At 40.7% G+C, this 22911-nt stretch overlaps 1 protein-coding gene across 2 annotated transcripts; it reads left to right on the top strand.

Annotated features, from left to right (window-relative positions):
- The first annotated feature begins 1217 nt into the window (after nt 1–1217).
- LOC113018391 (serine/threonine-protein kinase 38-like) lies at nt 1218–15347 on the top strand. 2 transcript variants are annotated; one of them, XM_026161457.2, is made up of 14 exons: nt 1218–1616; nt 9031–9170; nt 9617–9668; nt 9756–9878; nt 9984–10067; nt 10160–10283; nt 10367–10521; nt 10633–10735; nt 10854–10915; nt 11679–11796; nt 12300–12423; nt 12843–12938; nt 13032–13123; nt 15023–15347. In XM_026161457.2, the coding sequence occupies exons 2-14, from the start codon at nt 9037–9039 to the stop codon at nt 15145–15147; spliced, it is 1392 nt and encodes a 463-aa protein (XP_026017242.1). In that variant the 5' UTR covers nt 1218–1616; nt 9031–9036; the 3' UTR covers nt 15148–15347. The 2 variants fall into 2 exon arrangements, with proteins under 2 accessions (XP_026017242.1, XP_080147928.1); XM_080291802.1 differs by having other exon boundaries at nt 1476–1616; nt 9617–9878.
- The last annotated feature ends 7564 nt before the right edge of the window (nt 15348–22911 follow it).

The following is a 22911-nucleotide window of genomic DNA, read 5'->3' as shown; positions in this document are numbered from 1 at the left end:
TTCATATTGGCTGAATCCATTTCAGACTGAACTTTGTGAAACCCAGGCTGCAGGCCAGAGACTTTATAGCCCAAATCTAAATATAGGTGCTGTGTCACAGCTCAGTGGGCCCCATTGATGTGAGAAATATAAAAACAGCCTTGTCTGCTGGCCACCACACCCAGACGTGTTAGTGGGACCCACCCGCCTGTCTGCATGTTGACATCATGGTCCTAACAGTAAAAGCACTTAACCCGCCCGAACGAGGAGATTTATGACAGCAAATCTTCACCTGCCCTGGTTTGGTCAACAAAACTTTGTCTGTGCTCAAATTTTGTTATCTGCGTTTTCATTCACATGTGATTAGTGTAGCTTCTCCCTTTAATGTTCTTTGTTTATCCCAAAGGTCTATAGGACAATCTACAAGGAAATGAAAGAGTCCAGATAGGATGAAGACATTTCTAAGCACCACTGATGGGATTATTAAGGAAACAAGTCCGTTCCTTTTTGAAGGGCTCTACTGTAACAATGTTGGAATGCGGACACATTTATTTCGGTTTCTAGTTTAAACAATGAGCACTTTTTAAAGGGTTTGTAGGCAGACAAGCTGTTATCATCTCAAACTGCTATGGCAAAAGTCTCAGATTGTGCCTTAATAGAAAGTGCTATAAATGTGGACTGTGTGACTTTTATCTTATCATACTTTATTACGTTCTATCTGGTTTATTGCCACTAGATAAACGTCCAATAAAATATCCGTGTGGTTTCGATTAGTTCTACTTATATTTTGAATAGCAGTAACATTTCAGTATAACTAACTCCTGCAGCTTTTTCATTTAGTCAACAATTAGAAACCTGATGCTTGTGTATTGATCACCAATGTGACCTTTTATTGGCTTTACATACCCTCTCATTCATACGGTATTTCATAATTATGTGTGAAGAACATTTTGCAATAAAATACCATTTAATACTTGCAAATTATCAGAATAATAAAAGCTATTTTAGTAAGAATTTGCGTTAAGCACAACCAATAAAATTATGTATCAAAGCCTCCAACTGCTGGAAATTCTTTCATCGCTGCAAACGCTTGCTAGCTGGACCCGTCCCCGACTCTTGCAGGGCGGCTTGGATGCTCTTATTGGCCAATCTATCACCCTTATGTAGAGGTCACGTTTTATTGGGCAGAAGAAAACACGGATTCTTTTAGTCATCGCTGATTGGTCGGCGTTAGCGTCATTCAGGCGCTACGCCGTTGCGTTGTCGGAACGTCTGACGAGCCCGACGGTCTCAGGAAGCAGCGGAGCTTATTTCATATTTTGTAGCCATAAAGGACCGAAGGGAACAGTGTGTTTTTGGGGGGTCGGTTGCCACATGTACAGACAGTAAAATATTTTCAAATTATTTCAGCGTGGGGTATTTTTGCCGTCAGAGGTCTTTTGTTATGATTTGGGGTCAATAGCGGTGATGTTTACTGTGCAGCCTCTAAGGTTCCTCTAAGGGGTAGCCTATAACCAGAGCCTCTAGCTTCCAACTGCCTAAAAAATTAGGCAGAAACGATATAAGACATTTCATTTCTTCATTTGGGTCGTGGCCTGGCGGCACGCCAATAATTGACTCTGGAGCAGGACACGGAGGTAAGTGAAAAAGATTTATTTAAAAAAATGCTGTCCATTTTTTATCCTGTCCGAATTGAATTTATTAATATAGTTGAACCTGCCACACAGACACGCAAAGGGAATGTAGCAAATAGGTAGCTCGCACAGTATAGCGTCAAACAAGCTAACTACAAGAAAGAAGCGGTGAATATTCTCCCTAGTGTGAGGCATGCAGCAGTGGCGGACCTATGGTAGCTGAGGTCCGACAGGGTGGCGTCAGTGTAGGTGAGCCGGGAAACATTAGCTAAGGCAAACATGTGCATGTGTACATACCGGTAACTGGTCAATCGCCACATATAAAGGGTGAAAAGCTTAACAGCTGTGCCTTAAAAAATTGCCATTTTTTGCCATATATTTTGTTCACTTCTAATATGAACTGACTGCTCTCTCTGGTGGATTGGATTTCAGAATGTATTTGAGATAAATGTCCTTTTGTTAAGTTGTTAATATACTTCAGGAATCATTTATTGAGTTTTTAACACACACTTGGCTGTTTAGCTTAAAATAAACTAACTGTTCAGGGGAACATATGCTTTCACAGTTTCTCTGTGCGTAAGCACACATTTGTGTGTTGATTCATGACTGAGTCCTTTCATTCAGGAGGGAAAGGGTTTCCTGTCCACTCACTCCGAGTGCTTTAAGGGTGGAGTGTGTGAAACTGAAGAATTTTTCACACAAAACTGAGAAATCAGTGGTTAACGGGTACACTGAGCTTCATCTGTCCTGATTCTTCTTTCTATTCAAAGTAAAGTATTTCTCCAGAAACACCTGCAGCAGGCTGGATTTTAAAGTTCAGTGGTGCATCCGGGGTTATAGCTTGCCTGCTTGTATGACACTGGCTTCTTCTCGTGCAGATAGTCTCAAACTGATCCACAGATCTCAGAATTCCATTGAGAAATCATTTCTTACTAACTAAAAATCATTCATGTTGTTCTGTTGGAGGTTTTTAGTACTTGAAAGTGTGGTCAAACAATCTGGCAGCTGCCAGTAACACTTTATTTTAAGTGTAAGAAGCTATGTATATATTATGTATTACTTGATTTGTGTAAAATGAATAGATGTTGCCATTGCTGGTGACCCAAGAACAGCCTGTGAACCGTAAAGGAAATGAGTCTGTGTTAGCTTGTTTGACAGAAATCTTCATTATTTTCTGATAATTATGGCTGCTTGATAGACTGGAAATCCTCATTAGAACTGGCTAAAAATAATGTTCCTATGGTTGGACGCTTTCATTGGGACCAAATGCTTTACTGGAGCCACTGGTGTATTTCAGTTCTAGTGGGCTGTTTTAGGCTGCATTCTTAAGTTTCTAAATAGCAAGCCCGAGTTGGTAATGCCTTCCTTATAAGTGCCTGAGTTGCGCAGCCGTGTTTGTTTAGCTGTGGGGTGGATCTGGTTATCTTCAAGCCAACTGAATCCCCTTTAGGCAGAGCTAAGGCCTGGCTGGCTCAGTTATGATGTAACAGTTTAAATGATGCCTCTTTTTCCACCTTGTTTGGAAAACCAGGAAAAAAAAACTCCATGAGGGGAAATTCTGAGTCTCTTTTCACATATTACGAAAAGCACATCATTCCACTCATTTCCTTTCTATGTGGATAATCCAGGTTATCCAGTTTAGGTTGTGAACATTTCTTCTTCTAAGATGGATAAAAAAATAACAGCGCAATCAAACTAAATGAAAGAACTGAATATACTATTTGACTGTCATCAAGATAATTTAAACCTAACACCATGTCATCCTGGATTAGTTCTGCTCTATTCCAATAGCATGCAGGCTCTAACTAATATTGGTGCTTTTTCTGTCAGCACATTAGTCATGAAACCATGATATTCCCAGCCAAGAACAAATTAAGAATGCACAATCTTTATTTTAAGCATAATAATAATAATAATAATAATAATAATAATAATAATAATAATAATAATAATAATAATAATAATAATTATTATTATTATAATTATTATTATAGATGGATAGCAAACAAGCTCTTTTGTATAACCCATTTATCTTAGTCTGCATGGTAACGTATGTGTAGAAGCCAATTTACTGTAAGTTCATGTCCCTCTCTAATGACTTTAGTCGAACATACAGTGAAACTCCTGCTCCTCGTACACACTGGTGTTTATGTGTGCAAAAGCAACTGTCTAAAATACATAAAATAATACTATGTTACTTTGTGACAATGAGCACTAAAGAAATAGTCAGCTGTCTTTCAACTGAGCGCGTCATAGGTGAGCTGCACCTTCACTTTCTGAACCGCAGCAAGCAGCGGTCCTCGGTCTGCTCTCTTCTCTCAGCAGTGAACTTGGTCTGCTGGCAAACGAATCAGCTCTCCGCCTGCTTCAGGTTCTGGTTAGAGTGATGCTCCAGCTCAAATCGGTTCTCTCAGGCTGAACAAGGACTGCCGTCACTGATGTCTGTCTGATTGCAGAATGGAAATGGGAATGAGATGGGAATGACCCAAGCTAGCTGGTTAAGAGTGACCATTAGCTGTGCATATTGAAGCTCTGTATATGGCTCTGTATTTCATTGAGCCCTAAATACTTATCCTGTGAAAACTTTATGGGAGACTCAGGATAGATGTCTGCACGGCAGTAGTCATGACCCATGTTGTCTCCTTTAAAAAAATATGCAAACATATAATTTATATAAAATACACAACTCAAGGCCACATAACTTTGGAGGAGGGGTGGGGGCAAACTATATTTCAAAATAATGAAATGGAGAGACTGCATAGTAGACAGTAGGGCTGCCACGATTAGTCGACTAGTCACGATTATGTCGACTATTAAAATCGTCGACGACTAATTTAATAGTCGACGCATCGTTTGAAGCTTTGTAAGATCACAAAGGACGCAGGAATGAGTAGTAGGATTTAAGAGTGTAATAACGGACTGAAACAGAAGATGGCAGCACTGCATGTCCAAGGATGCCAGCTGCCGTTAAACCCCGAAGAAGAAGAAGCTGTGTCCCAGAATTCATAGCGCAGCCCAGCGCAGTTGTCAACAATGGTGGCAGCTAGTTAGTTTTAACTTTACTCTTATTATTCTTTCTGGGTCACAAAATAAACGTTTAACATATTTTCAGGCGAGAATGTAGCTGTGTAAACCTCAAATATCTGCTCAGTTTATCAAGACACCACATATTTTCAAAAGCGCTCCGACGTTTTCGACGTCTGTTACCCACTAGCTCGTTAGCTAGGCGGGGGCAAGGCTAACTAGAGCCGTGAGAACACCGGACTCCCGGCAAATCGTTTTCAAACCCACCGCCGTCTTCCGCTAGTCAGGTTAAACATATATATAAGTCACTTAGATAACTTAAAAATGTTATTGTTTGGCTTTCTTTAGTATTTTATTTGTTCCTGAGTAAATCGGTTTGGCTGAGATTAAAGTTATAGTTTTTGCACAGCTAAAACTGTCAAGCAGACAGCTGATTATCAGAAGTGTGAGACGCTGGAGAATATACTCCGGTGTCCTGTTATATTTTAGAAAGCAAGGAGTTTATTAAACTTCACCGAAACAATCTGCAAATTTCATTAAAAATTAATAAACTACCATCTTGTCTTTATTTTTAGTTAGCACAAACACTTCAAGCTGTAAGCTAATGATAGTTATATAAGACCAGATGCTGCTGGTGCAATAAGCTGTACGTCCAATGGATGATGATCTGATTAGTCGACTAATCGCAAAAATAATCGGTGACTAGTCGACTATCAAAATAATCTTTTTGTGGCAGCCCTAGTAGACAGTGGTATACATACAAGCCCACAGCAAATGAGCAACAGCTTCTGCTGGGTTATTGCAACACCACTTGAACAAACCACCTGCAGATATGAAATACTACACCAGCTCATAATATTACTGGTCATTTGTTTACTTAATACTTATGGTTATAAATCTGTTGATTATTTAAGGCAGTGGTGCATAGTTGTAGTATAGCAATTTTTTTTATTTTTTTATTTCACAATATTTGGATGGACATTTTGACTACATGCAGAGGATGTGACCCCCTTCCTGTTTATGCATTTAAACGATAGCTCCGTGATAACCTACACTTTGGGTTAGCTAATACGGTATCCTTTTTCTCCAGAGTGCTCTTATCGTGTCAATAAAGTCGTCTAATGGTGGGGATAGGGAGGTATATGTCTATAATTCATGCACTTTCTTTTAAGTCCAGTCTTATTAAGTAAGGCCCAGCCATTAGCCGGTGCCTAATCAGCAGTCAAAATCATAAATCTAGTCAGTAACTGAAATATTAGCTGCAGTCACAGAGAAATAAACTTGTCCCAGAGTGAGTGACCTCTAATGTAGTAGTTTGTAGTAGTTGCTGAGGTGGTGTGGTATCCACTTCTTTATGAAGAAAAGTGTGCTTGCAGGTAGAGTACACAGAGGTCCAGTCATAGCTGATGGAAACCTTAAAAAAGTTGCACCACATCTTGCCCACGTGAATGCACAAGTGTAAGTGTGCTTGTTCAGAGTTGCTGAGCTCCCAGCGTGTGCTGTGGTGCAGGTACATCAGCACAGACCTCGCTAACGCAGAAGCCATTGTTTGCTACTGATCCAGTTTTCCTCCCAGTTTGCAGCAGTGATTCAGGACTTTTCTCAGAAGTCAGGAAATGTCTTGTTGTTGTGGGATCGCGGGGCCATAACGGGAAAAAGACCAGTGACTAGACGAAACACGGGTCCTATCTTTTGCCTGCAGGGCTGTTTTATCTCCTTGTGAGCTAATCAAGCCCATTCATACCTTTTCTGATAGCGAACTGCTGAAATGTTTTGATGATATACACGACCCCCCTTCTTCTTCTTCCTTCCTTACTTCCTTTGTTACATAATATGTTCACAGTCTGTTGTTTTTGTGTTTGTGTTTTTTATATTCTATGAATTTCGCTGGGGGAAAATCAAACTTCCTTCTTCTTTTTTCCTTTCTTGTGCTCTTTAGCATGATCATTTGTCTCTGATTATGTTTAAACTACTAGTGGCCTCAGCCTCACGTGCATGTATGTTTCTTTTGCTGCCTGAGCTTTTCATTCCACCCACATGAGGGCTTTGTAGAGAAAACTCTTCCCAAGTAGTTGAACGTTTTCAAGCTCTTTCATCTGGACTTAAGGCTACACTGCTTGGGATCTGTTCCAGAGCTGAACCCTTGGCATGAATGTACATTGTCACTTTTACAACACGCAAGGGTTTGAAACAGTAAAGCCAGTGTTGGTAACGCCTGCTTTTTCTATAAAGTGTGCTGTTGCTGCAGTTACACTAATAAACTGCTTTGGCTGATAAAGTGGACAATATGAGCTACGGTAATTACCAGTAATATTACACTGGTATCTATGGCACATGACACATGGCAAGAATGGCTGAAATGACTTAATTCAAGGATGTCAAACTCTTTTTAGTTTGTGGGCCACGTACAGCCTTCTTTGATTTTAAATGGGCTGGACCACACTCTACTTTCTGTCAGTGTAAACTACACATGTAATCCCTGAGACATCATAATTTAAGAAAAAGAAGTAAAATTTAAATAGTGTTTCCCAGTTTCTATAATGAAAAACTTTTTTTTGTCTATTACTTAATTACTCTGGTGTAGTATGAATGGCCATGGGAGAGGTCTTTATCAGCAGGAAAAGCTGTAAAACTAAAAAATACAGTTAAACGTACAAAACTTATGTCCACCTTCACATTTTATATGAATATATGTTATTTATGTGTTATTTAAACCTCTCTGACTCCAATCCAGACCAGTGGATGGTTATGGAGTCAGAGTTTCGGAGGTTTAAATAATATATCCTCTTTGAAGTAGTGGCTAAACAATACTAGATTTGATGTTGAGAAATCCTTCCTGCATTCTTAAATTTTAAAGTTTGAGCAACATGCCATAAAGGTAACTCTGTCACAGGCAGCATATTAGCAGATGATATGAGTTGGGAAAGCTTGGTAGATACTCACTGTCACAGTATTAGATATGAAAAAGCAGCCTGAGGCATCACTAACATGTGCAAACAGCACAGGCTGTATCAAACAGAATCATGTGGTTCTGCAGCTGTTAGCCCGGCAACGACTGTAAACACTTTCGTGAGTTTCACGTAGTTGCTGGTAGGGAGCAACAGCAGTGGCTGCAGTGGCTCAATACATGCTTGCAAAAGTATGGGTCCAGTTTACTATCTGGAGCACATTGAGCACTTGTGAACATGTTTGTGTGTAAAACTTTAAATTCAAGAAATGTATTGGCCATGTATTTGCCACAAGCTTCCATGTCCATTACTTTAAAAAAGCACAGCCTTTTGAAAACGCCTCTTTGATACACCCTGCCATTGGTTACACATTAAAATACAGTATTGAACAATCTGCTTAGTTACCAATCATGGCGACAACACCTGACTCAGAAACATCATCCAGTCAGCTGCGGTGCTGCAGACAGGGATGAGGCTGTAGTAAACCAGTGAGTCGGAGCTGCTGTGCACAGGCAGGGCTGTTTATTTTGGCGCATATGTGATAACACTTATGTGGATAGTAAAAATAAACTAAAAGTACTGGCTGACTGATGGAACGGTCTGGCTCTATTTTGACATTAGACCTTTTTTGTTTGCTCTAAAGCAGACACTTGGCACGCCAGGAATAATGTTACTGTCATCCTTCTACATGTATTTATGTAGTGTAATACTTTTATGGTAAGTCTGCCGTGACAGTCATGGTGGTGTGCAATCCCTTTCCAGTTCATAGAGTATGTGTAATCGTACCTCAGACACAGGTGTGTCCACGCCCTCGTCGTTACCTGAGGGCTGCAGTATTTGTGGTGGAAACACTGTCATGGCCGCGCAGAATACAGCACAGTTTGCAAACAGGACGGGCAGAGTGTAGCTTTTATAATCTGCTTATATTCTGTTTCTATGAGAGTTACTTCACAAGCTGAATGCATGGAGTGAAGACTTGCAAGGTCAAATTTTAGCAGAGGACCGAATCAACAGACGTAAGATAATAAACGGAGCATATTATATTGTTGTGTTTGACTGTGTGGAAGCATAAAATTAGTTTAGAAAGCAGTCAGAGTGACAGTTTCAAAGGAAATTCCTTTGAACTCCTTTGTTTCTGTTATCTGTTATAGTTTATTGATTTATGTTAAAATTGAAAGGAAAATAAAACACAGACAAAGAATTTCTGGGTGTGGCCTGTATCCTGGTGATATTTTAAACCTTCCCTGAGGTTACCTGCTGTCAGTCGAGCTCCTACCTGGCAGTGGGGAGAAAACTTTCGCGGCGCTCTGATTATGGAGTTTGCACATGTCTGTCTATATCTTTGGAAACGTTAGTGTGGAGTGGATAGTACAGATACTTCCTGCACATCAGCGGACCGATGTGCACAATCTGATCTTTGTTCTTTTGTTTCTGTTGTCTTGCAGGATAGTATGGCCATGACGGGAGGGACTGCAGCTGCCCTTCCCATGAGCAACCACACCCGAGAGAGGGTGACAGTGGCCAAGCTGACACTGGAAAATTTCTACAGCACTCTGCTCACCCAGCACGAAGAGCGTGAGATGAGGTACTGCATAGAACTTTTTATTCCTTTACTAACTGAGCATCATACCAGTTAAATGCTTAGGTTATGCACGCATCAAGTGTCCCTCCGACTAACCACTGGAAAAGCTAACAATGCAGACACGTTTCATCCTAGGTGTGAACACAACACAGGGAATCTGACCACTTCTGTTCTCACGTTACCTGAGAGTCGATCTTTTGTCCAGGCGTCACAGTTCAGTGGCTCCTGTAAAAGAAGGCTGGGTCCCTGTTTACACCCCTCCATAAACAGGGGGGGATTCATTTTCAAGATTTGACACGTCCGAGGTCATCGAATCTCTTCCTGTTTTTGTTTTGTTTTTTCCCCCCTTTTTTCATTTTTCCTCTCCGCTCTAATTTGTGTATCATGAGGAAGCTTGTGTGTTATTTGCATTTTTTTTTTTTAAAGGAATCTATTGTTTTTATTCATAGGCAGAAAAAACTGGAGAAGGCCATGGAAGAGGAAGGTTTACCAGATGAGGAGGTACAGTACGCTTTGTACTTTAGTTACATAATTCCTACTTTTCTCTTTTCGTTCTTAGACTTGTTCACAAATCTGTTTTCTTTACAGAAAGTAATGCGGCGCTCTCAGCATGCCCGAAAGGAGACAGAGTTTTTACGACTGAAGAGGACACGACTCGGTTTGGATGACTTTGAGTCCCTAAAGGTCATTGGACGAGGTGCTTTTGGAGAGGTACATTTAAACAAAAAACTAAAACAAAACTCGAGCCTCCAGGATTGTGGGACTGTAATCAAAAAGGTGTCTCTTTGTGATTTTGACTGATGCTGTGTCCCTCAGGTGCGTTTGGTACAGAAGAAAGACACAGGCCACATTTATGCCATGAAGATTTTGAGGAAAGCAGACATGCTGGAGAAAGAACAGGTAATGCGTTTGCCTGCGTCACAGTTCTCCAGGATAATAAGCCATACTTGTTCTGCTGCATTCAGGATCCTGTATCTGCGCTCTCCCCGTAGGTCGCTCACATCCGGGCAGAGAGGGATATTCTGGTTGAGGCAGATGGTGCCTGGGTGGTCAAGATGTTCTACAGCTTCCAGGACAAGAGAAACCTCTACCTCATTATGGAGTTCCTGCCTGGAGGTTAGTACTGGCAAAATCCACAGACCATCTCAGGTCACCTGATGTTAGGATCTCAGATCTAAAAGGTCTGACCTTTTTGCCAGGTGACATGATGACACTGCTGATGAAGAAGGACACTCTCTCTGAAGAGGCCACTCAGTTCTACATCGCAGAGACAGTACTGGCCATTGACTCCATCCACCAGCTGGGATTCATCCACAGAGACATCAAACCGGACAACCTGCTGCTGGACTCCAGAGTGAGAACAGAAACACAAAAGCACATGCAGATTCACAGAGACGTTTCCATATTTCCGATATCATAATCTGTAAGATGCAGACTCCTTAATTAAATGTTCATTTGCTCACAGGGACATGTGAAACTGTCAGATTTTGGCCTGTGTACTGGGCTGAAGAAAGCTCATCGCACAGAATTTTACAGGAACCTGACGCACAACCCGCCCAGTGATTTCTGTGAGTCACGAACATGACATCCTCAACAAAATAACATAACAATAATTCTGGCAAAACTATTAGAAACAAAACTTTTCATGTAATTTTTTTTTAATGGTTGTTTTTCTTTATTTTTCAGCCTTTCAAAATATGAACTCCAAGAGGAAAGCAGAGACCTGGAAGAAGAACCGGAGACAGCTGGTATAATTTTGGCATTTTACTAGACAAATTATAGGAGAGAGGAATGGCACTCCTGAATTGAAGTCAGAAAATTGACTGATTGTGTCAGTGACAGAAGTAACTTTTCAAAAATTGTATTATTATTAAAAATTCTATAAAAGCAGAAGTTTTGGCAGCTTGTTTGCCTGTAGAATGGTGAAAACCAGGCACAGCATATCAGCACAAACACCACACGCTAACTGTCATGAATGTTAAAGGAGGTGTGATGTGCAGCCACAGTACCTGCACACCTTGCAGTCAATGAGTGGGACTTGAACTCCTCTGTATACCAGAATGGAGTCCAAGTTTGAGCTAACTGGGTCATATAACAGGATGATGATCCCAAAGGAAAAGAATCAAGGTGTTGCAGTGGCTCAGTCAAAGTCCAGACCTCAGCCTGATTGAAATGCTGTGATGGGATCTAAATAGAGCTGCACATAAATGAACTGAAGCAATGTTATAAAGAGTCAGACAAAATTCCCCTACAACAATGTGAGAGACTGATGAAGTCATACTGAAAATGAGTACTTCAACTTATTGGAGCTAAAGTTGGCTGTTGAATCACAGGGATGTGAAAACATTTTTTTTCACATGACTGTAAATGAGAAGCTTTCAAAGAAAAGAGTAGGTGTACTACAGACAGCAGAATAATAAAGAAAGCATCTCCCTGTTACAGTAAACTTGATGTTATTGTTTCTAAGTTTCAAGGTAAAAACCTTCACCTCTCATCTGGTGTGACTTTCAGGCTTATTCCACTGTGGGAACGCCAGACTACATCGCTCCTGAAGTGTTCATGCAGACGGGGTACAACAAACTGTGCGACTGGTGGTCTCTGGGTGTGATCATGTATGAGATGCTCATCGGTAAGCATGACACACACAGAGGGCACCAATATAGGACGATTTGAAGAATTGCATTTACACAAATACAACTGATAGCTTACAATGTTATTATCAAACATCTGCTGTCAATGGCAAAAATGCAGTATATGGAACTTTGTGAGCAGGATTTCCTGAACTTACAGAAAGTACTGGAACCTGAGCAGGGACTTTTTGTGGAAGAAAAAATAATTTCCCTGGAACTTTATTTAGATCCAGGTCCCTGTGATGGAAATGTAGTGATTCTCATAAGTTTCTGGTTCCTTGAAAAAGTTCCTGCTGTGAAAAATAGCCACTGTTGGGTTAATATTTCAAAGACTCTTTCATGCTTTGCAGCTTTTAAATGGATGTAAATGAAAGAAAAACCGAAGTACCCACAGGTTCTTGACAGACAATCATTAACTCGGCTGGATTATCCTGTCAGAAGAGTCAGTAATATCAACTGCTCTGCCACAGATGTTATAACATACTTGTTGGTTCTCTATCAGGTTATCCGCCCTTCTGCTCAGAGACACCACAGGAGACGTACAGGAAGGTTATGAACTGGAAGGAAACACTTGTCTTCCCACCTGAAGTTCCCATCTCAGAGAGAGCCAAAGACTTGATATTAAGGTATAAACTGTATGTTTGGCTAGACTGAGCCTTTATTCTCAGAGGAGAAACTGCAGCTTGAGCTGCTTTTCTTTCCCTTCATTTCACTGTAGTCGATCTGGCTAACTGTGATGATAATTAGAAGCTAACAAATTTCTGTCATTGAAGCTTCAACACTTTTTTGGGGTCATTTTCCTGCCTGTGTGTTTTAGATATTCAGAAAAAAATTTAAATCTTACACAAACTTGCAGCACAAAGAACAACTTTGGTTCTCGTGATGATGACTCTGATGGAAGCTACAAGCCAACATGTGTGGGTTAAGCAGTTACATTGTTCCTTATTCTACAAGTACTACTGGGGATGTAACCTCTTCAGATCTCTTCCTCGTGAAGCTTGGAAGCAGGTGAAGTTATGCCAAGAAAACCTCTGCTGTGTTTTAGGTTTTGCACAGATGCAGAGAACCGGATCGGAGCTGTGAGCGTGGACGAGATCAAGAGCCACCAGTTTTTTGAGTCGGTGGATTGGGAGCACATCAGGTACAAAAGAGCATATCTGCTGCTTATGAATGCAGTCCCCTCGGGAAAGTGAAAAACGCAACGCATCTTATTTCTATTGATGATTCTCTACAGGGAGCGGCCAGCCGCCATCTCCATAGAAATCAAAAGTATTGACGACACCTCTAACTTTGATGACTTCCCTGAATCGGACATCCTTCAGCCAGGTTTGTTTTCCGAAAGCTTTTCTGTCGCCGCTAGAGGAAAATCCTGATTAGGAACACTAACTAGCCTTTCATCAGATTCAGACATCGCATGACAAACCACAGATGAGTCATTGCAGTTCTCAACAAAAGCAGAAGTTGTAGTCCAATTTAACATTTCATCATTTCTGTAAGCTCTAAGAAACAACTGTGTTATATCTATCTTCCACCTTTCTGTATTTCCTGTCATAAAGCACCCAAGCTACAAAAATGTTGCGATACTGTCTGAAGCAAAAATAAAGACACAATGCAGTAATTTTTTACATTTACTTTATTGATCCTATAACACGGAGTGAATGTGATGGATTGTCCATGATTAGAGCAGTTTGTTCAGTCCCCTCACTGACTTAAATGCCTCCAGATTTTGGCCAATGATGGTGCTGGCTTGGCTAAGTTTGTCAATCCTGCTCGTTAGGAAAACGACACAGTCCTGGTTGGGATGTTGGAATCAGAAGTTTAAATAGTTGATGCCATTGATGTCATCCCCATGTGGATCTCAGTGCACGTGTCAGTCTGTAGTGTCAAAGCAGCCATGCACGGCCTCACCTCGGTAGCTTGTTGACTCCACCGCCCCACAGACTTGGTGACAACAAGGAGTCTTTGAACTGCAGGGACACACTGAGGTGTTAACAGGACCAGCTTGTGGGCTGATCTACATAGTGAGGACCAGGCAGAGTCTTTTTTTTTTTTTTTTATGAGTTTGTGTTGATACACAGACAGTCCAGTTTTATTGTCGTGTGTTTTACAATCGACATACTACTGAGAAGTTGGAAGAGTGGGCACGGTTAGTCATGGTTAGTTGCCACTGATGGTGATGAAAATCTCAGAGTGTAGTAGGAGCTGGTTTGGAAATACAGAACCATTCCTCTCAGTGCATTCATGTGTTTGGAAAAGGACATGGATCAAAGGACTAGGTGTTCATTCTAAACAATTTCAAATTTCAATGGGCTGACCACAACAGCTTTGCACTTTAAATGTGTGTTGGCTCAGGGAGAAGTTCCAGGATCTTGCTCACCTATAGCTTCTTCTTTGAGAGATAGAGCTTTAACCTGTATTTGTGGATGGCATAGTGAACTGTGTTCAGAGAAGATGATTTCTGGAAGTGTTCCTGAGCCCGTGCAGTGATTTCCATGACACAGTAATTTCTGATTTTAATGCAGAGCTCCCTGCGGGCCATGTGCATCCACTGTTGATTGTTAGCCCCGTGCACACAGACATTTCTCCAGATTCTCTGAATCTTGTGGTAATATCATGTACTGTAAGTTAGATATTCAAAGTCTTCACCGTTTTACTGACCTGTAGCCAATTTACTCTGATTACTTGCAAAGTGTTCCTCCAACTGTTTCCTTTCAGTGCCATTTATGTTTGTTGCCCCATCCCAAATATTTTGAGTAATGTTGCTGCCATCAAATTTAAAATGCATTAATATTTTTCATGAAACACTAAAACATCTCAGTTTAAACATTTTACGTTTCATATGTTCTAATGTGAGTAAAATGTGGGTTTTTTTATATTTGCAAATAATTGCATTCTGTTTTTATTTATATTTTATACAGTTTTTATGAGCCAAAAGCTTAGGCTTGAAGGTATGTCATTCAGAGTGAATATCTCTAAAATGGTCAGCAGCTTCACCCACCTGCTGGTCAGACCTTATGTTTGCAAAGGGCAACCAGTCAGAACACAGCTGGATTAAAAGGAAGAAGAGCTAAAATGGCTTGTTTCAGATACAGACTGAGGGGCTCAGTCTAAATAAGTCATATTTTATATTGTAATGTGTTAAAATATATGAGGGGGGATATCATTGCATAGTCTGTGGTGCCCCCAAGTGGTAAATTGCTTTTGTTGTTTGTCTTTGTGAAACAGCTAACGCAACGGAGCCAGACTTCAAATCAAAGGACTGGGTGTTCCTCAACTACACCTACAAACGCTTTGAGGGCCTGACTCAGCGAGGGACCATCCCCACATACATGAAGGCAGGGAAGGCTTGACGCACTCAAACGGGTGGACGGTGTGGTGGAGAAAAATAGACGTTTACGGACACAGGGTCGGGCCCCGGAGCCCCGCTGGTGCTGAAGGCTGCGCTGTCAGCCTCTCAGTCTAAATTTAACCTTCATCATAAGTTATTTAGGTCTGCTCAGCCGCGGCAAGAAAGCCAAGAACTCGGAAATTAAAGAGCATTACCGCATTACCTCGGTTGTTGATATTGTATACACGTGCCGTCTTTAGCCATAGCACTCAGGCCAGCTCACTAACTAGGACACTAAATCAGCATATCTGCATGTTCAGCGGCATACTGCTTCTGGAGAAGTTTTTTTTTTTTTTTTTTTTTAATATATATATACATACATACATACATACATACATACATACATACACGAGAACAAGGCTTGAATTCAAATGACTGCTCAAACTTTTTAACATAAGTTTTTACACTGGTGGCTAGTCAGATGCAAACTGCATTTCTGATATTGAAAATGAGCTCTATACACTGTAGTCAAACTCTGGATGATTGGTAAAATCAGGAACCCCTCACTTATTGTATCCAATACTCTGTTATCAAGTTCCAGCATGATTTCCAGTGTTTTTTTTTTTGCTGACTTTCCAAAGTGTAATTAAGAGTTAACCCCAACTGAAGAATATAGGAGCCAACTGTCTAGTGGTCAAACAAAAAAAAAGTTTTTTTAGAACTAAAATATTAGCTCACAAAGTTGTAATGGATCCCAATTAAAGGTCAGTTGGTATCAAAACTGTAAAACGGCTTAGGTTAACAGCACAAGCTATGTGTTTGGATAGTTGTAGTTTGGATAATGCTAGCTAAACGGTGCTGCTGGCTCAAGGTATAGTTGGTCCAACAATGATTGGACAGGTGTAACATCGTCTAGTGTCATCATCGGGTCAAAGTTTATGCGACAGAGGCCTCTAAAGTTAGCGATAGCTGCAGCATTCTCACAGTCTCAGCTTTGCTGTCTTATGCTAATTAGCAAATGTTAGCATGCTAATACACTAAACCACTGTGGTGAACACGTTAAACATTTTAGCATTGCCACTCTGATGTTAGCATGTAACACCACTGTAGAGCATTCTTTACACTTAAAGTGTAACAAAAAACTTCTCTCTATATATAAAAAGTGACTTTGCATTCACAATCTAGCTATTAGCATTTAGCTGTTAGCCTGGTTCAAAATCAGTAGCATCAAAAGGATAGAAAATCTAAAAGAAATGAGCAAAAAACTCAAATCATGCTGGAACCATCCTCTAACCCTCGTGCTAGTGAAACCGTGTGAGTTTGTGGCAGCTCAGCGAGGGGAACCCAGCCTGCAGCGTTGTCTCAGCACAGTTGCTTTTCTTGCATAAGAACAGCTTGTTGCCAGGAAACAATGAAATGCAGTTTACCCTGTGCTGGACATCAGTTTCTGCAGCGTGTTGCCCTATTTGCATTGCCAAACAAACTGCTGAGCGTGCCCCTTCTGATCTGAGTTTTGGTCAGATCAGTGCTAAAGTACTTGTTATTTCCTCTGATTTATTTGAAATTCTGATCAGTGCACGGGCCAATCGCTTCTTTTTTTCTTAGGTCGACAAAACATGCAAAGTGCCTTTTCATAGAGCTGATAAATATTTAACCAGATATATAGGTGAGACCAATAAGACGGCATTCATTATAACCAACTGTTTTGACTCAAAGTGGAAAGGAGTAAGCGAAAGCACTGATGTTTCGATTTGATGTGTCTGCAGAGTGATAAGGCATATCTGTGGTGATAAAGCAGTAAGAAACAACAGGACTACAGAAAAGCAGGTGGCTTATAGGTTAGGTAATAAACGGGAGACTCATAAAATATGTGTCAAGGAAAACACAATGAACAGTTTGTCTTTGTTTGACAAGTAAGGATGAAAGTTGTAGATTAACACAGTGGATCTTTGTGTATTCAAGTTCCTGCATTTTTTTTTTTTTTAAATGTCTAGAAAAGGATACCTTTTACCATGAACAGCAGATCTGAGGCTGTTTTCTCACTTTCTCAACAAGACATTTAAGCTTCATGTGTGCTCAGAGTTGGGACAAGGCACAGTGCTAAAAAATGCTTACCAAAGAACTCTGACCCTCACAAATTCACATGTAGCTGTCGCTTGCTGCACTTAACTTAAAACTACCTGCAAAGAAGGGAAAAAAAGGGTTCCAGGAGAGCTAAACTTGGTTATGGAATAAATTGCCATTTCTATTTGTACACATGTGAGAAAATGAATGTGCGGGAGATTGATGTTTCTCAATTAGGATATCTATAGGTTCACCCGCAGGGAAGGGAAATCTACTGAGGACTTTACCGCAGTTCAGCCGTAGCCATCACAGGAATGAATCCTTTATGAAACTGAAAGTGTTCCTTATTTCTGAGGGATGACGGAGACAGTGCATCTACAACTGATTGATTTCATTTATATTTTTCCCCTTCCCCTTCAAGCTAGTCCTGCTGAAAATGTGATGACACATATGATGACTAATGAAGGATTTTGAGGGCAGATGCGTGAATATTTTTTCTGTTATTTATTATTTCCTTGTTTTTCATTAAAATGCTGATGAATTGGATTCATTGGGAATGTTCAGTATACTGAAAAAAGGATTTTTTTTTTTTTTTTTTTTTTAAATGTTGTTTGACCTCAAATGTAAAGGGGTATTAAACTTGATGCCAGGATATACTGTAAACCTGACATATTCTATAATGCAACATATGATGTGGTGTTTTTCTATCTCCCAAAGCTTGTGTCTTCCAAACTCTGTACCGCCTGTTTTTAAAGTTCATAGTCTGGTGACATCACTGTGACATCATCAGAGTAAAGTTTTCAGACTTCTCCCTCTAGAAAAACACCAGACTACACTATACTCCTGTCCATAAAGGGAGGCTAATACTCCCTATGAAAATTGGTGATGCCCTTGAAACACAAGCCAAAACAATCTGCATCATATCACACAGTCAACCCTATGGACTGTTTTTAATTGACACGGATGGGGCTAAGACCTGGGTACAACAGGTCAGGAGCAGGACCCATACATTAGAAGCGGATTGTGTTTGCTGATGGCTACCGCTGCACATTCAAGGTTCTGTCTAATCACTGGAATGCTCTGACACAACCTGGGTATCAGCGCCCGAGTGCTGTATTCAGAGCTTCCTGTTTCACAGCCAAACAGTAGAGGTTGTTCATGGTAAGCTAGTCTGTGAGTGTGTGTGCAACTGCACGAGTGATTAAAAATGCAGTTTTTGTTAAGTAGATACTTTCTGGTGTTCAGTGTCCTAACTCTGTTTTGTGATAGATTTTTTTTTTCTTCATGAAAACTGAGGGTAAATCTTCTATTGGTATCCATACAATTCTTATATATACATACTGACTTGAAATCCATTACTGTGTCACTTTATCTAAAGGGAATAGAATTATTGTGGCTTTTTCACGAGGTCGAGTTCATGAAATGTTTCACTTTTATCGTTCATTAAGCCAGACAATTTACTTCTGATGGACCAAACCAGCCTAGACGACTCAGCCTTGGTGTCAGACACGTCATTGTTGCCCAATGTTTCAAGAAATATATTTAACATTGACTAAGAAAGCTTCCGAGTGATTTGGCAAATAATTTGAAATTTTCCCTTTGATGAGGCAAATTAAGGTTCTCAAACCACCCTCCACAGGCCAATACTGTGTCGTGCGATATTTTGTGTAATGATGTGTACATATTGTTGTAGACACTTGAAGGCAACTGTGTGGAGTTGAAGAGGAAATGCTCATTAATATATTCATTCACATCATTGAGTTTTTATGTTGATAAAATGCTTAAAATAATAAAATTAAACACTTCATGTCTTAAGATTTCTTCAATGTTTGGGGGGGGGGGGGGTTCATACTGGATGATAAATGAATGCTTGAACTCTAATCAGACTAAAGTGTGATCACACATTGATAAAAATGGATTGTTAGTGTTTATTTAAACACCTAAGGCTAAACCAGCAGGGCTTCCTGTGTGCCGCCTGTGGAGAAGGCTGCAAAATGACTCTTGAAGAACATAAGGTGTGCTACTGTCCGTGACTGCGAGGACTATAACTTTTGCAGCGCTGACCTGGGTCATCGTTTTAAGTTACAACACTGAGCGGGTCACTGCACAATGGATAATCAGAACTTTCAAAACTTGAACTTCAAAAAGACATTTCCATCAAACTCTTATAATATAGAGAGCAGGCGTAGGCAACTTGAGGCCTTGAGGCCTCAAGTGCTGGTGTCCTGCTGGTGTCCTGCAGGTTTTATATGTCACCCTGGGTCAACTTCAAGACATAGTGAGGAGGTATTTTAACCATTTAAATAAGTTGTGTTGGATCCAGGACACATCTAAAATCTGCAGGACACCAGCCCTTGAGGCCTGGAGTTGCCTACCCCTGATATAGAGGCACAAGCAGTGTCAATCCATTGTCTTCCTGCTATGATTATTGCCGCTACTAGAGGGAGCTCTTGTTGCAGCTTTACTGCTGATCAAAATCTTATGAATGGATGTTGTGGTTTAGCTAGCTAGCTACTGAAGCTACATGTTGTATACACTGTATAGATAGCTGTTTACACTCACTGGGCACTCTGTTCCACCATATTCAAAAGGTGCTCTATTGGATTTAGATCTGGTGACTCTGGACACCTTAAGGGTATAGTAAGCTCCCTTTTATCACCAATAAACCACTTTGAGATGTTCTGAGCTGCTGATGTGTTGCATTGTGCTCAGTTGGTTCTGAGGTACCCAAAGTTTGTCGGTGGAGGAGTGACACCCAGTGTGGTCTTCTGCTGAAGCCCATCTGCTTTACAGTTTGATGTGCAATAGATTCAAATATGCTCGCCTACACACCTCAGTTGTAGCGAGTGGTTGAGTTATTATTGCCTTCCTATCAGCTTGAAGCACTCTAGCCATTCTCATCAGACCTCTGATATCAAGAAGACACTTTACAATGAGAAATGCTGCTCACTAGACATTTTCTCTCTTTCAGCCCATTCTCTGTAAACCTTACAGATGGGTATGTGGGAAAATTCCCAGCAGAACAGCAGTTTCTGAAATACTCAGACATCTGGCACCAACAACCACGCCACGTTCATAATCCCCTTTTTCCTCGTTCTGATACTCGCTTTAAACTTCAGCAGGTCGTTGTGACCATGTCTGCATGCCTAAATGCACAGAGTTGCTGCCATGTGTTTGGATATTTAGATATTTGCCACCTTAAAGTTAACTTTAGGGATGTACTGAACAGCTTTTTGATTGCACATTTAAAAGCAATCTTTCTAAATCTGGTCTATTTAGATTATTTTGCAGGTATATTATTCACGAACAGCTTAAAACATAATGATTATTGCTTACTTAACTGTATGGGGACTAAAAATAACATTTGTATTTGCTTCACTGTACATTTTATGTTTTACAACCAGTGATGCAGATCTCTCCTGCCATCCCACCACAGTGCTTTCCCTATTGACTCCTGAACACGAGCCAGGCCTAGAATAAGATAAGCCAAGAATTCACCTTTTTTTCCTCCTCCCTGCAAAAACACAGTTGTGTTAACCGGGTTTTTCTATAATCCCTTACCCCGATTAAGAAACCGGGTTCCTGGTGTCCATGAAGAAATCAGGTTACTGCAGAGAGCTCACAACAACTAGGTTATGTAAGTTCTCGTAAGTGCACCTGATGCAGGGATGATATTGCCATGTCACAACCCAGTTATTATCGTGCATCCATAGTTGTCTACCCGTTAAGTAGCTGCTTTATATTTTTTCTTTTTTTAAATAAATAGAATTTGAAGTTTAAAGTTTAAGACATTTGTATTTTAAATTATTTATGCTGATTATTAAGCATGTTAAGCAAAGTAGGATGGCAAAACCTTGGAAACACATCCTGAATTAGAGGTTAAAGAGCCCTTACCGAAGCAGTGTATCTGCATATGGGCTGATAAGGTTGTTTTACTGCTGCGTGAGGGTAAAATTCACACCACATTACTGGTGGAACATGGCACCATGGTGAGAAAGATGTTTTTTTGTCTTTATGATTATAACACAGAGGGGGTCACAAGCAGGATAGCAAGCCAAGAGCCAACAGAGCCAACAAAATAGCCTGTTATTAATAAATTAAACCTGGAGTACAAGTCACTGCGCCCCGAAAACATACACATCCAGGGCCGAAAACAGACCGCCAGGACTCATATAGGTTTCCATGTGTGACAGGAGTGAATACGATACAAATAAACAACTGAAAAGCACACCTGCCTGCTTGCAGCGATATCCAACAGAACCTCTCATTACAAACTGGGCCATAAAAAGTCATTTTCGAAGCTGTGCATTTTTGATAGCTTTCCACTTTAACGTCATATAACCGTCACTATCCCTGCCTAAGCGCGTATAATGTCGTGTGTCTCGGCGTCTTAAGGTGTTTCCTGTCCACTTGCGATGTTTCCGGGTGTCTAAAGTGCACGGGACTACTTTCCCTGCCGACGGGCTTTAAATGGGTTAACGAGCCAAGCGCCACGTGACTGTCCAGTTATATAATATATAGGTCAACACGTTTCTCGCTCGCACGTGCAGCCTTCCCCCTTACGTAAAGTCTCGTGCAAAAGTCTCGAATTACACTATGTAGGTGAGAGCCAAAGATCGTCGATATCTGCGATAAAGAATTACTGAAATCTTTTTTTTATCTCAAATTTTGGGGAATTTTGGTGTTAGAATAATTAGACTTTTATATTTAACACCTTTGCCTCTGTCTTTGTTTAAATAAACAAAAATAGATTTATTTAAAGTATTCTTATAAAACAAGGATATGAGGAAACCCCCAAATTACAGACATTTTCACCCAGTCTTAGCCAACTTTCTACCTTAGCTTAATGTTTGCACATATTCTAGCATTAAGATCACAGGTGGGTGACGTGAACAACAGAGACCCCTACTCCATTGAAAGGACACTACCCGACAGCGGTGGAGTGATGTGTTTGCTTCCACATCACCCCAAAACATCTCCCCAAACAATCCCATCAAGCATCCATAAGATGTGCTGGGATAAGCCTGGTCCACAGATACCCCAACCCCCGTGTCCAGCAGCAGGGCAGAAGGGAATCAAATATTACATGGGTGTCAGACTTAAGGCCCAGGGGGCCATGATTTTAACATCCGTGATATAATGGGTATGTTTGTTTTTTTGAAGTTGTTGCTGATGTATGTACATGTGTTTATTGTGTGTACACGTTCATGCTTGGACATAACGGTTTTCGGTTTCTTCTGATGAAAGAGGAAACGACTTTGTAGTTTTCAAAATCTCAGTCTAGCAGGACCACCTTGGTTTAATCCCATATACTCCTTCAATGTTAGCCCATGAACGCGATCGTGTTGGTTCCAGGAAATAAGTTCAGAGTGAGACATCTGTCGCGTGGCAGCTCTGTTTGGAGGAACGCGAGAGAGTAGCAAAGTCAGATCGGTGACGCGCACTTGGTACTTTTTCAGGTCACCAAAACGTGCGCTGCATCGGGTAAACCAATCCCTCACCGGTCCTGTCAAGCCAAGGCCGGCTGTATGAATGAGAGCTCGTTTATTAGCGCCGTCACGGCGTCATCCCACGTTTCCTGGCAGACCATCCACTTCCTGACAGACTTTTAACATATCCAAGGTGTGCCAATGGAAATTCAAGTCTGTGCCACTATTATTCCCAGCATCCAAATGCCAAAACAACGGTTTAAAACGAAGATAAACCCCTTTACAGTAAAAGC

The sequence above is a fragment of the Astatotilapia calliptera genome, chromosome 17 (assembly GCF_964374335.1).
Source record: "Astatotilapia calliptera chromosome 17, fAstCal68.1, whole genome shotgun sequence".
Lineage (NCBI taxonomy): Eukaryota > Metazoa > Chordata > Actinopteri > Cichliformes > Cichlidae > Astatotilapia > Astatotilapia calliptera.
The sequence above is the reverse complement of the archived record's forward strand: the minus strand, read 5'-3'. Positions and strand labels throughout refer to the sequence as shown.